The sequence below is a fragment of the Typopeltis vanoorti genome, chromosome 10 (assembly GCF_054136105.1).
Source record: "Typopeltis vanoorti isolate ZY-2024b chromosome 10, IOZ_Tvanoo_1.0, whole genome shotgun sequence".
Taxonomy (NCBI): domain Eukaryota; kingdom Metazoa; phylum Arthropoda; class Arachnida; order Uropygi; family Thelyphonidae; genus Typopeltis; species Typopeltis vanoorti.
Genome location: NC_143558.1, coordinates 5,132,570 through 5,147,712, shown reverse-complemented (window position 1 = coordinate 5,147,712; position 15,143 = coordinate 5,132,570). Strand labels below are relative to the sequence as shown.

General features: G+C 35.0%; 1 protein-coding gene across 4 annotated transcripts in view; it reads right to left on the bottom strand.

Annotated features, from left to right (window-relative positions):
• The window catches only part of LOC150102142 (uncharacterized), a 385,716-nt gene that overhangs the window by 65,250 nt on the left and 305,323 nt on the right, over positions 1-15,143 (bottom strand). For all 4 annotated transcript variants that reach the window (XM_090399664.1, XM_090399665.1, XM_090399668.1 and 1 more), the window contains exon 11: positions 14,230-14,326. In XM_090399664.1, the coding sequence (XP_090255790.1) occupies positions 14,230-14,326 (97 nt within the window). The remainder of the gene's footprint in view (positions 1-14,229; positions 14,327-15,143) is intronic.

The following is a 15,143-nucleotide window of genomic DNA, read 5'->3' as shown; positions in this document are numbered from 1 at the left end:
CAATAAAGTGTTCATGAAACAATTCCACTATGTCCTCTGGATCAGTCACTCTATTCCCATTTTTATCGCACAATGTCATTCTTCCACAATCATTTCTCCTCCTACTGGCCACATACCTAAAAAATTCCCTAGGATCTTCTTTGGATCTTAGGGCCAATCTCTTTTCATATTCCAGTTTCGCCTTCTTTACCATACTAGTCACTCTCCTGGCCTGTGTCTTATATTCTTCATGCATCTGCTCTTCACCTGTCTCCTTATATCTCTTCCATAGCTTCTTCTTCACATGCAGTTCCTGTTTAATATTATTTGTCATCCACTTTACTCCAAATTGTGTCCTCTTCTTCACTTGTGGAATACAGTTTGCTATTGCTACTAACAAATATTCCTTCACAATTTCCCAAGCACTAATGATATACTGGCCTTCCAGTTGCCATTAGAAGATATAAAGAAGATAAATGAAGATGATCGAGGCCCAGAGATTTTGAAGACATAAGTAGAAATGGCCATTAAAGAACTAAAATGTGAAAAGGCAGAAGGAATAGATGAAATACCTGCAGAATTTCTGAAACAATTTTAGAAGAAACAAACTGAAGAAATAACCAAAATAATAAATTTAATTTATAACAAAGGAGAACTACCAAAAGATTTTATGACCTTAATATTTATACCTATTTATAAATATTTATACTGAACTGCAAGGATTTTAGAACAATGAGCCTCATTTGCCATACATCAAAAATACTTAACATGAAGAATTGCATCTAAAGTGGAAGAATTTCTTGGAAAAGATCAGTTTAGTTTCAGGAAGGGTAGGGAAACAAGAGATGTGACTGGAATGTTTAGAATAATAAGTGAAAGAAGTCTGGAAGTGAATAAAGAAGTTAATAATCTGATATATAGATTTTGAAAAAGGTTTTGACTTTGTAAAATGGGATAAGATGGTGGAAGTAATGGAAAAGATTGGTATAGATTGGAAAGACAGAAGGCTAATTATTTCATTATATGGGACAAACTGCCATGGTGAGAGGCATATATGGTACAGCAGAACCAGGTATCATTGGATGAAGAGTAAGACAAGGCTGTTCTCTGTCATCAATTTTGTTTAACATGTATTCTGAAGCAATGTTAAAAGAAGCACTGGAGAATTCAGAAGAAGGAATAAAGATTGGAGGTAGACAGATATTTGCAATACAGTACACAGATGACAAGGCATTATTATCAAATACTGAAACAGGACTGGTACACAATAAATAACGGAAAAAACTCACATAGAAAGATTATTTATTAGTATAATTTTCGCCTGTGTGTCACAGTCATCCTCAGTACATTAAGCTCAAAATTAAACACTAACTGACAATTCCAAAAAGCGCCACCTAAGTAGCTGGTGTAAGATAAGTTAGGAAAGATTAGCTGATTTGTAAAGTACTATCTCCCATAAAGGGGACAGACGTAAGCCGTCGGATCTGTTTAAGTTAGGAGAATGGAGTTTCACATGTTTCTTTATAAAGGCGTTCCATGAGAAACTGACTTTTGTGAAGAACTCTTGTCTTTCTCCAATGAACTCTGTGTCTAGTGAAGATGGCATGTTCAGAAAGTCCAGACTTTTCAGGTTTAAAGTATTCAATATAAGATTGGTGTTCTTCTAGCCGAATAGAGGCAGATCTTCCCGTTTGTCCGAAATAAGATAATCCACAAGAGCACGGAATCTGGTAGACACCTGGATGATTAAGATGTGGAAGCTTGTCCTTAGGAGAAGTGAGAAAGGTGGAGATTTTTCTAAATGGTCGAAAGGCAACAAAAATATTCAGTGGTTTTAAAACTTTTGCTATATGTTCACTGATGCCTTGTACATAAGGGATAGTAATGCACGTTATTTCCTCTGTGTTTGAAGAGGAAGACATATTAAAACTACTCAAAGTTCTTTCAATGAAGCAATTCTTATAACCATTAGATAGAAAGGAAGAAGTTATGTATTGTAGTTCTTTCTGTAAAAGATCGTCTGTAGAACAAAAGGAGTGGGCCCGATGAACCAGTGTTTTAATAGTTCCTGCCTTTTGACTGGGATGGTGATGAGATTCCACATGGATATAATGGCCTGTATGAGTCTTCTTTCTATAAACTGAGAAATGTAGGTTACCATCTGGTTGGCGAAGAATTAGAAGATCTAAAAAGGCTAACTGCTTATTTGATTCTATTTCTAGGGTAAACTTGATCCTAGGATGAAATGCGTTTAACTTAGTGAGAAATTGTTGAAGTTCATCAGAAGAGCCATTCCATACAGCATTTTTTTTTTTTTTTTAGGAAAGTTATTGACCTTTTTAGTTATCTTACACCAGCTACTTAGGTGGCGCTTTTTGGAATTGTCAGTTAGTGTTTAATTTTGAGCTTAATGTACTGAGGATGCCTGTGACACACAGGCGAAAATTATACTAATAAATAATCTTTCTACGTGAGTTTTTTCCGTTATTTATTGTGTACCGATATGTCTACTACGGTTTACCTCTTTTAACACTTACTGAAACAGGACTACAACATCTGTTGAACAGATTACTGGAATCCTGTATCAATTATGGAATGAAAATTAACATAAGAAAAACAAAGGTAATGAAAATAGCAAGGAAAGAGGAAAATATGGATATCAGAATAAATGGGGAAAAACTGAATCAAGTAAAGACATTTAAGTATCCAGGAAGTGTGATTAGCAGTGATGGAAGATGTAAAAGTGACATAAAAGTAAGAATAGCGATGGGAAGAGATGCTTTTAATAGAAAATGGAATTTATTCAGAAGTAAAATGGACAGAAACCTAAAGAAAAGACTAATAAAATAATGTGTGGAGTGTTGCCCTCTATGCAGTTGAAACTTGGACATTGAAGAAAGAAGAAATTAAGATTTTGGAAAGCTTTGAGATGTGGATTTGGAGAAGGATGGAAAAAATCAACCGGACATATAAAATAAGTAATGAAGAGGTCTTAAAAAGAGTAGAAGAAGAAAGAAGTCTGTTAAAGAGGATAAAAAGAAGAAAGGGAAACTGGATCGGACATATTCTGAGAGGAAATGGAATCATCAGAGATGCCATCGAAGGAAAAATAGATAGAAAAAGACCCAGAGGAAAAGTAAGGAAAACAATGCTAGAAGACAGGTGCACAACCTTGAAAGAGAAGGCTCAGAACAGAAGACTGTGGAAGGAAAGTTTTTGCTACTAAGAGAAGGTCCTGTTCAATTACAGAATACTTAAGAAGAAGAAACAGCCATTAACTATTACACATTATGGCAGTTCAAGTTCATTTTTCTAGCTTCATGACAAATGAGAACCAGAAATGCGATGTATAGTGGAGCATGCGTGGAACAAAATATTAAACAATATTGCCATGAGAGACATGAAGGGATTTATCATCATCATCATCATCATCGTGTATAGAAGTTGACTTCACACTATAATGAAAAGCACATATCCTTAGAGACATGTATAACGATATGCATTATGGAAAGGGTTACTACCGAGACCGGTTTCAACCTTTATTGAAGTGCTGTTTAAGTAAAGACCTCTCTAAAAATTAGGCAGCCTCCAGACCACTCCCTATGAGAGACCGAAGGACTGTCCAACTTAGCATTAGCTCTACCCAGTGGCAGGCTAACCCTACCACCAGACAGAGCCATAGTCTCAGCAGTGGCCCCACTCAGACATAGGCAAAAACCTACCCCAAGCAGAGCCTCTCATACCTCAAGGAACGGGAGCACTTCTGAGCACTTCCTGATACCAGGAAGTAATGAAGAAGCCATATTTCCATACACAAATAGCCAAAAGGTATCACACCTGATTACTAAAATACTCTGGATTAGAGACAGATGTTGAAAGTTTTTCCCACTCGGTGATATTATAAATTAAAGATGCCAAGAAATTATATTCTTGGTTTAATCCTTTATCCAAGTGTAAGCAAACAAAGTTTGCACGTAAAATAACTTCACGACAGGGCAACTTATGTATAGAGGCTAATGATTTGACATCGCTTGCCTTAGTATCCCATAATGCAAAGCACATATCTTTTTAAATCCTTTTAAGTCCATCTTTTTAAACCCTCCTGAGTTGCATGATATACCAATTGAATGGATTTAGTGTTTACAATGCCGCTGGTGGTTAATTTTGAACCATTTTATTTTTCTCAGATTTCACTTCCACATGACACACAATGAATTTCTGCCAAGTTTCACAGCATTTAGATCACTGGATGGTGCTGCATAAGGCTTTAAACAGGGATACTTTAATTTTAATAAATCTGTATGTAATCCTTTAATACAAAAGTGCATTACCTTTTGTAATATTAAACTGATTACCATTGTCCTTTGTCCACACTGTCAATTTATTTAAATCATCCTGTAAGATATCTATATTACCACCATCATCATCAAATTCCTGCCATGTATCCTCAAGGGGTGTACAGGATATGATAGTACTACATGAAAAAAACTACATCTTTATTAATTTCCTATCTACAATTTTCCTCCAAATCAGTCTGTTACTTGTCAAGATTCCAACATTATCAGATCTTATATTTCTATCGTCTAAAGCACTTTGTACTATATCAATCCACCTATATCTTGGTCTTCCTCTGGGTCGTTCTGCTGCCAACCTGGCAGAGAGCACTTGTTTTGCTAATCTTTCCTCGCCCATTCTGTTTAAGTGACCATACCACCTGAAATTAGCTCTGTTAACGCATTCCTGGATGCTGACAATGTCAAGTTCTTTCCTAATATCCTTGTTTTTAATATGATATTGCCATTGATGCCATCTGTTCACGCCTATAATCTTTCTCAGGACTCTCATATCTGTGGTCTCTAGTCTTTGGTCAAGTGTTTTACTTTTGACCCAGCTCTCAGATCCATAAGTTAAAACTGGTTTAAACACTGTCTTGTATAGAGCTAATTTAGTGTTCTGACTAATTTCTCTCTTATTCCATATGAATTTATTCAATAGACTTCCCACCATACCAGCTTTGCTGATTCTGTTGTCTATTTCTATATTTAATTTACCATCTTCAGTAAAAATCGTGCCTAAATAGCTGAAATGTTTTACTTGTTCCACAGGTTCTCCATTCACAACACAGTTGACATTTTCAATGATTCAGCCTATTTTCATTGTCTTTGTCTTTTTATTGCTGACCTTCATACCATATCTATTACAACAGCTATTCAATTTAGTCAGAGAATCTTTCAGACTTGTAGCAGATTTATTTAGAAGTATAACATCATCCGCATAAAACAAAGAGCTGACATTAACATCTCCAATTTTGATATCATGTTTAATACCACTTTCCTTCATAATGTGATCCATATAGATAATGAATAACAGAGGGGATAATGTACATCCTTGTCTCACACCAGATTTAACATTAAACCATCTTCCTGTACTTCCTTCAATTCTAACTGCTGACTTACAACTCAAACAAAGACTAAGTATTGCTTGATATAATGCCCCATTCACACCATATAACTGCAGCGTATTGAGTAGCTTCTCTCTTGGCACCTTGTCATATGCCTTTTCCAGATCGACAAAACTTAAATACAGATCTTTGTTATATTCCCATGCTTTCTCGACTATTTGTCGTAAAGTGAAGATCTGATCCTGACAGCCTCTATTTGGCCTGAATCCAGCTTGTTCTTCACCAAGCTTTTCTTCCACAATTCTTCTCAACCGTTTCTCAAGTATACTTGCATAGATCTTGCCAGGAACACTCAGTAGGGAAATACCTCTGTAATTCTCACATGCAGTTTTATTTCCCTTTTTATATATGGGTACTATGAGAGCTCTACTCCAATCATTGGGAATTCGTCTCTCTTGCAGAATCAATCAATGTTTTCTTCAGAGTTTGCCACTGAATCTCCAAGGTTTGATTCCTGTTCTCAAACTCTTTCATTTTTTCTTCAATAATCTTTGTGTATTTTAGTCTACAGTTCACATCTGAGAGCTGCTCAAATTTTATTTGCTTTAAAACTTTCTTACATGTTATTCTTTTCAATATGAAATTCAATTTTATCCTGCTCAAGACTAAATAGTGATCACTTCCAATTTCAAATTCTCTGTACACTCTGGTGTCCTGCACCAGGGAGAAAACATCACTATCAACAATAACATAGTCAATGAGACTTTTCTTATTCCTAGCCTCTTCTCTCCATGTGAATTTGTGCACATTTTTATGTTGGAACATGGTGTTAGTAATAACCAGTCCATGTCCTGAGCAGAAATCCAACAGATATTTGCCATTATTATTAGCTTTGCTCTTTTCTCCAAATTTTCCCAAAATATTTTTGTATGTCTCACAATCATTTCCTACTCTGCTATTTAGATCCCCAACAAGGACCAACTTTTCATTTTTCATTGTGTCAGTTGCTTTTTCTAAAGCCTCAAAAAATTCTTTCACTTCTACCTTAGTAGAACTTTCTGTGGGACCATAGGCACAAATAAGTCTCATTGTCCAGTTCCCCATTCTCATATTTGCCCACGTTACTCTACTTGAGACTGCCATTCAAGAAGATTAGCCTTGTATTTTGTGTTGAATACTATGGCTACTCCTTCTTTTCCTTGATTGTCATTGCCTGAATATAACATTTTGTATTTATTGCTCAGAAAGGTCTCACCAGTTTTGGTCTTTTTTGTTTCAGTCACTCCTATCATGTCGATCTGGTACTTATCTAATTCCTCAGCTAGCTCCATTTCTTTGCCATTCAGGCTTCTTACGTTGATAGTACCGATCTTTAACTCTGGTGATGTTGAGTTGGGGTTTATTTTCAGATTTGTTCCAGTAGCTAACTTTTCGCTGTTCGCCCTGGTTCCCTGGCGAAAACAATGGGGGGCCTTGTTTAACCAGGCGACGCCCCAGCCGGCATGAAATTTTGTCATGTTGTACCATCATTCTATATTTTGGTTTAACCAATAAGAATACAATTTGGTTGGCTAAATCCCAAATTGCCAGCCCATCCTCGTCTGTTCAGTATCTAAGTAGATACCCAACAGGATGCACCACGAGAAGGTGAGGATTGGACATTAGGTCAGAAGCCCTGGTTCGGTTCTCCGCATTCCTTTAAAGGCTATGTGGAGGTCTCCTCTCAGTTATACAGCTTTGACCCTTAAGCACCCCCATATTACCATATCTATATTACCTTAATCAACTATTGTCCTCTCCAGTTTTACATCATCAGTGAACAACTAAATATCCCTCCACCTCAAATCTTTTGCTATATAATCAATGTACAAATTAAATAGTGGTCAGTACAGAGACCTGGCCTACCCCACTAGTCATCCTCATTCAACTTGATTGTACTCCATATTCACCACTCTCTCTCCCTCCACCTCAAATCTTTTGCTATATAATCAATGTACAAATTAAAGAGTAGTGGTCAGTACAGAGACCTGGCCTACTCCACTATTCACCCTCATTCAACTTGATTGTACTTCACGTACACCACTCTCTGATGTGTGTCTATCAGCTATCCCCTATCCATGCCACCAATCTCATATCCATTACCATTTGCTCCAACTTACGTAATAATTTTCCATGAGGTATTCTGTTAAATGCTTTGCAAAGTCCAGCAGTATCATAATGTAGCCATTTCCTTTATCCAATTCTGTTGTCACCTTATTATAAAATGTGAATAAATTACTGAAGCAGAATTTCCCTTTTACAAAGCCATTCTTTCCCCCTATAGAGTAGTAATTTGTCTATAATTTGCTGCTTCTGTCATGGAGCCACCTTTATGTAATGGTAAATAACTTCATTAGAGGCACTGCCATTTAAGTTGCCCATTCTTATAGCACACGAGCTGATATACCATGCAAGCCTACTGGTGTATTTACATTGAAGTTTTCAATATACTGAGAACCTCAGTTCATCTACATCAATTCTTACTTCAGCATCTGCAAAATCATTACCTGGATGATATACCCTTGCAAAGTGATCACTCAGTAATTAAACTACATCTTCTGCTTCTATAATTTTCCTACCATCAGCAATGAGTAAAGTTCTCTTTCCATAATCATTCCTTCTCTTACTTGCAATGTAGCAAAAAAAAAACTCTTTTGGATTTAGTTTGGCCTGCTTAGCTAATTTTCTCCCAAAATGTGATTTAGCCTTCTTTACCATACTAATTACCCTTCTTGCTTGTGCTTTATACTACTCATGGGCATGCTGATCCATATCTTTGTTGTCTATATTCCTTCCTCAATGCTGTCTTTATTTGCAGCTCCTGCTTTATATTGCTAGTTATCCACTTTATCCCTACTTGGTTTATCCTCCTGACACTGGGTATGTACTCTGATACTACCTCACTCAAACAATCCTCAACCACTTCCCATGCACTAATGACATTCATTCCATGTAATTTCTTATGCCATACAATGCTCCAAGTTGCCTCCTAAGTTTGTAATAATTGCCAGCTTTGTAGTTCTGCATAAACTATTTCTTGACTGAAATTTCCACATGTTGAACAAACTCCCAGGACAAAACTGAATGGTCACTTTTCCCAATTGGAGGTAGACTACTGCAGTTACAGATAGGTTTTCTGATATTATCAGATTCCACACTCTCAAACCATTGGTTTCTTCCATTACGTGCTGTTTCAGATGTAATTATCCCTTAGTAACTGTATAAATTTGTGATTCTGATATAGTGGGGGGGGGTGCAAAGGTGAATGTTAAAAATGATATCAGGATTGTGGAATACTGATTATGAAGACAGTTTGAGAATTTGTAGACTGCAGATACTAGCAAACAGGAGAAAGAGGGGTGATATGATTGAGACATACAAGCTTCTGAAAGTATCATACAGGATTTCAATTGATGGAATTTTTCATGGGGGGTGGGAAAAGAACAAGAGGGCATCCTTGGAAGCTGAGAAGGAATGCTGCTAAGAAGGGGGTGAGGGCTAGATTTTTCTCTCATAGGGTGGTGCATGACTGGAATGGATTGCCATTGGATGTTGTGAGTGCAGGCAGTGTGAATGAATTCAAGAATAAGTATGATAGCTGGTGCATGTAGTATATGCCTCTCTATCCATGCTGTCCATCAAAGATAATACCATTGCTGTTAATCCACTTCTGGATTCTAGTTCTCACCAGCTTCTCCAACAACTTAACTTGACACACAGATAGGCCTATAATTTGATGCCTGAGTTCTATCACCTCCCTTATGAAGCAGCACAATCTTGCCCTCTTTCCACTCCTTTGGAACCTGAATATGAGTGCAAGACTCATATTCAAAAAATATGTAAAGGCAGATGTCAACTCCCTGGCACATTCCTTCAGAATACGTGGTGATATATTATCAAGTACCACAGCCTTATTAACATCAAGTTTGCTCAATTCCCCATATCCCTCTTGCTCACTTACAGTCAGTCTCTCCTCCCCCATCATCAACTGCTCTCAATCTCTTCATGATGTCACATTCACAAGAATGAAAGACCTTTATGAGTGTGTTTAAGGCACAGTATGATGAGATGTGTGTATGACTAAAGGACCTCCTAGATGAGTCTTTGACTCCATAGGGTCATGGGATAATAATAATAATAATAATAATAATAATAATAAATGAAAAGAATATTACATAATTCCTTATCTCTTGCTACCATGCTAATGTTTTATTCATTGTTTGTCTATTAATTCCTTCTGTTGCACGTTATGCAATTAAGACAAAAGTAGTCATGTCTGAATAAACAAGTTACTTCTTTACTTATTTGGACAACATTTCTTAAGACAATAACTACAGGTTAATGGTATGGTGTACAGTATTTTTATTAACTGTGATGTGTGCTACATGGATACCTTACATTTAGGAACTTGTAGTATTCAGTAATTTTTTACATGTTTACCTAGCATGCATGCAAAACTTAGTTATTTAATGAAATTTACATTTTTCACTTGTCTATTGTTAGGATATTTGCTATACAAGTTTTACTGATATTTACTATATAAAGCATTTTATTAAAAATTATGAAATATATTTTACTTATTTTTTGTATACTTATACAATAAAATTATACTTAAAACTGTGTATTATATACTTAATTTGATGTTCTACTTCCAAAAACACTATCATGCTATGAAGTAAAAATATCAGTAAATAATTTTTTTGTTTTCTTTTCATATCCTTTTAATTTTCAATTTTTTATATTTTATAGCAAATAATGAGCACTACCATCTATATATATATATATATATAGATGGTAGTGCTCATTATATAAGAACATTATATTATAAAAGAACTTTTAACAAAATTGAATTACCATATATGTCAGTGTATAAGATAATTTTTGAATTAAAAAAAATACTGAAAACAAATTCCATGTATATAAAATCTGAACCTTTCAATTCAGCAATGGAAAACATTGTCTAGTGATACTGTAGGAGAATGATAATGAAGTTGAAGCCACAATTTGAAATTCAAAGAGAAGACATGGAATACCATTAAGTGAGGAACATTCTATTAAAATATACTAATAACTTTTAACATATTGCTTAATAAACTGTTTTTAGTGTAACTGCAATTTTTTATATTGTTAATTATTAATATTATTATTATTACATGACACCTTCAGGGAGTCCAAAGACTCATCAAGGGAGGGCACCTATTCCACAACTATCCATTTCCAACAACTACTTTCACCATCTACACCAACGCCATCTACCGCTGAACACCACCACTCGTATTTTCACAAATAATCACAAACATCCATGCCCATGGAGGGTTTCGAACCAGCAGCCAAAAGGCTGTTGGTTCGAAAGCAGATGCGATGAGAGCAGATGCGATGAGAGCAGATGCGTTAACCACTCAGCCAACGAGACCGGTGTATACTAGTATAATATAATATATTATACTAATAATCAGTATAATATATTATACTAATATATTAGTCTATTCATATATGTTGTATATAAATATTTGTATTTGATAAATATGTTCTATATGATAAGTATGTAGTTTTTTTCAGAGTTTTACAAATTCTAATGAAACCTTACTGACATAATCACATGAATCATAATATACTCAAGTGAAGACTAGCATCAACATATCAAACAATTTTAAGTCTCTTATGGGAAAACACAAACATTACAGTAAAGAAAATACCTGTTGTGATTTATGCTTTATATTTATGCATTGCTTTTACTCAAAGTAAAAGTAATGTGCATGAAGCTGTTAGTGGCAAGGGTAACATTTTGTACAGCAAATACAATACAAAATAACCATTTTGAAAAGAGATTTTTGGATCCCGTCTTTCATGCTCCATTTTGTACACCAGTACATACAGTAATTAAAAAAACACAAGGAAAGAAGTAATAATATTTATTTAAAGGTATATATTTCAGCATGAATATAACAGGGCATCATTAGTGGCAATGATCATTAAAAGCCACATGATATTATTCATAAAACATCGCAAAGGCATAACTGAGGAAACATTGTAGTAAACTATCATTAACTGTATTAAAAACTTCAGTGATGTGTGATTAGAATAAGACTTTTACCTCGAATTAACTATCATTGCCACTGATGATGCCCTGTAATATTCAGGCTGAAATATATGGCTTTAAATAAATATCACTTAATTTCTGTTTTTCATGTGAATTAAAGAAACCTCTCATGGAACAAGTATCTCTTAAAGAACAATTACAAATCCTTCACGGAGAAGAAATAATCAAGTAAATCTGGAAAATCGTTTGTGTTACAAGGTAAGCTGCAAGTAAGAATATCATTTCCAAAAAATGCTGCAATCTCAAAATTATTCCTAGCTTTGCAAAGTTGAAACCATCAGATCTCTCAGTGCACACAATATCTATTTCAATGCAAGCCTATCACTTGTCTACAATCAACTGCGAGCTGTGAAATGTGAACTAGCTATTAATATACATCTTATCTCTGTAGACCCTCAACTTTCCCTGTAAAGTTCTTTCTGTGGCTAAATGTTTGCTACATCATTCATTTAATAAAAGTTTAGATCATAAATTCAATGCTCTTGTCAACAAGCAAAGTGCACTTCATACTGTTCCAGAAAATTTTTAACTGAAAGTGAAATCTTCATTCTTTCAAAAGGACAAGATTTTGCCACAGTTCCTAAAAAGATACCTTATTAGATTTCCTTTTCGAGATTGAATGGAACTTATTCACTCTCTCTAGAGAGAATGCTAATAAAGTTCATTTGGAAGTTTTATCTGTCCAACTGAAATCAAAGCTTTCACCTAAAAATATCTCTTTTGCTGAAATGAAAGCTTTACGATCTTTAAGGACATCACTGTCATCTTATTATTACTAAAGCTGACAAGGAAACAGCTAAAGTAGTTATGGACACTGCAAATTAAAAAAGAAAATCTCTTTTATTATGGGATCAATTGACGTACCAGGAATTGGATTACAACTCCATGAACAAACAAGTCAGGAAACAAAACTCACTACTAGATGAAGTTTGCCTAGATGGAGATACCAAAGAAAAACTAAAACTTATTTTGCTAGAATCACCAGGTTCTATGGTCTACATAAGATATATAACAAAGACATTCCTCTTTGTTCAATTGTCAACAGTATGGATTTTCCTACTTATCGCATGGACAAATTTTTATCACACCTATTGAAAGCTCAGATTGGTAATTTCCACTCATTCTGATTTTCTAGATAAAGTGAAAAATGTTTCCCTACAACCTACTGATCTAATGGTTAGCTTTGATATAGAATCTCTTTTCACTAATGTATCTCTCGAGGAATACACTATATCTACTTTCAAAAGTACAGCATTTCCACAGGATATAGTGAAATCATTTAACTTTGTTATTCACTCTGGATATTTTATTTGTCAGAATAAGTTTTACAGTCAAGTTGAAGGAACTGCCATGGGAAGCTCACTCTCTCCCACTCATAAATTTTTATTTAGAGCATTTAGAAGACATCCTGTTCTCATCCATACACCCTCAGCCTTCATTTGGGTTTGTTATACAGACAATGTTTTTGCAATCTGGCTCCATAATGAAGAAACATTGCTTATTTTTTATGCAATATAAACAATATATATCCATGAATTAAATGTACTATGGAAATAGAAAAATATAACAAATTATATCCTTTCTAGATAATTCTACTCTGCTTACCATCAGGTTGATTACTTCCATTTATTAAAAACCTACTTTCACTGGATGCCACATTCAATGGGCAATCTGCTCACCATCCCACACAGAAGATTGGAATTATAAAAACTTCAGTATGACATGCTCATAATATATGCAATATGCCTCAACACTTACAGCAAGAACTTTTTAACATCAAATGATACAGGAAATTCAATGGCTTCTCAGCTATTGAATTTCTTCAATAGAGGAGCTCTTTAATTCCTATAATCCAAGCTCAAATAACAAGGAAACAATATGTTGAGGACCCAATCCCATACATTTCTTGTATCTCAGAACTCATTCCCAGAATTCATAAGAAATAAAATTTAGTGGCTACTTTTCTTCCTATTAATAATTATTATCATGGTTTCCATCTTACAAAGATAAACATTCTCCTCTGGCTCTTCCTGGTGTCTACCAAGTTCCTTGTGGCTGTCATCATTCTTACCTCAGACAAACTGGACGCTCATTACAAAAGCAAATACAAGAACATTAATCATTCATTAGCAGCAGGAAATCTGACTTGTCACAGCAATGGAATAGATATAAACCACAACATCAAGTGGTCTGAAACACACTTACTTTATCTGTGTCACTATAAATTTGAACATTTGTTTAAAGAAAGCACTGAGGCCTTACTTCCAGGTCCAAACTTAAATCTGAACGAACAACTGCCTCTCATTATTTGCGATATGGGAAAATCTTATTATAATCACATATCAGTAATTTTTTTTTTGTAATACAGCTAATGAATAATTAACAATACAACATTTCTTCGATTATACCATTGCAATGTTTTATGTATAACACCACACAGCTCTTACTGTTTCAAATCAATCCATCATTTGTGTTCTACCATGTAATTAATTATCGTTGCCACTGATAATTGCCTGTAATATTCAGGCTGAAATATATGGCTTTAAATAAATATTATTACTTATTTGCTTGTTTTTTTCGGATGAATTAAAGAAACCTCACATCACAAGAATCTCTTAAAAAACACTTTCCAATAGACATTTTTATACAAAGCCTTACAATTATGTAAATAAGTACAATTAAAATGACATCAGAGAATCAAAGTACTTACTTTTACTGTTTCATCATACACATACTTTGAAAAGGGATTGCAAAGAAAATTCCAGATGACTTCAGGAGAAACAGGCATTTCCATACAACTTAGGTAACTGCAAAAGAGAGCAATATTTAAGCACCATTTAATAACGTTTTTATAAGATTTCGATATATTATTGGAGGTCTGATTCAAGCCTGAATTAGCTAGAAAATTATATCTTTGAACTTATAGCAGGGTTTTTGGAGTATCTGCATTTAGCTGAACTGTGATACTATGTACAATAGGGCTACAGTCTTTTGAAGGTGGGACTCATAAAAATACAGGCCATAAATTAACTTTCCCTCTTTGGAGGTATCTGTAGCTAAAACTAATACACGGATGAGACCACATTTTATATTGAGACTTTTGAAGGCATGGGGAGATGAATTCTGCAAAAAAAAAATATTCAGTACCAAAAGTCACCGATAGGGAAAATTTTTGGTGCTGGCACAGCTGAAAGCAGTCAAATATTTGCAGTAAACGCAGGTAAAAAGGATTATGTAAATTTTACTGTGTGTACATTACAGCAGCGCCACCAATTCTACTTAAAAAGGGATTGGGAACGTTAAGGCAATTATTCGAATGACTGACGAATTGTGCTCAATATGCATCCTACCTTGCCTTAGCATGCTTTACTTGTTAAGTTATTTTACCTTAAACAGTGCAATGCCGTAGCAGCCCTTCGGGAATTTAGAAGACTTCATAACCTGTGTACAGTTCCTATGTCAGCTGTAGCACTGAGAGCTATGATTAAGAAGTTCGAAGAAACTGGATCACTAGGAGTTAGACTTGGCAGAGGATGGAAAGCAGTGCAAGAAGAGACAGTAACAGACGTTGCTACTGCGGTGTTCGATGACACAGGGACCAGTACTCGCCCAAGTGCTCATGCC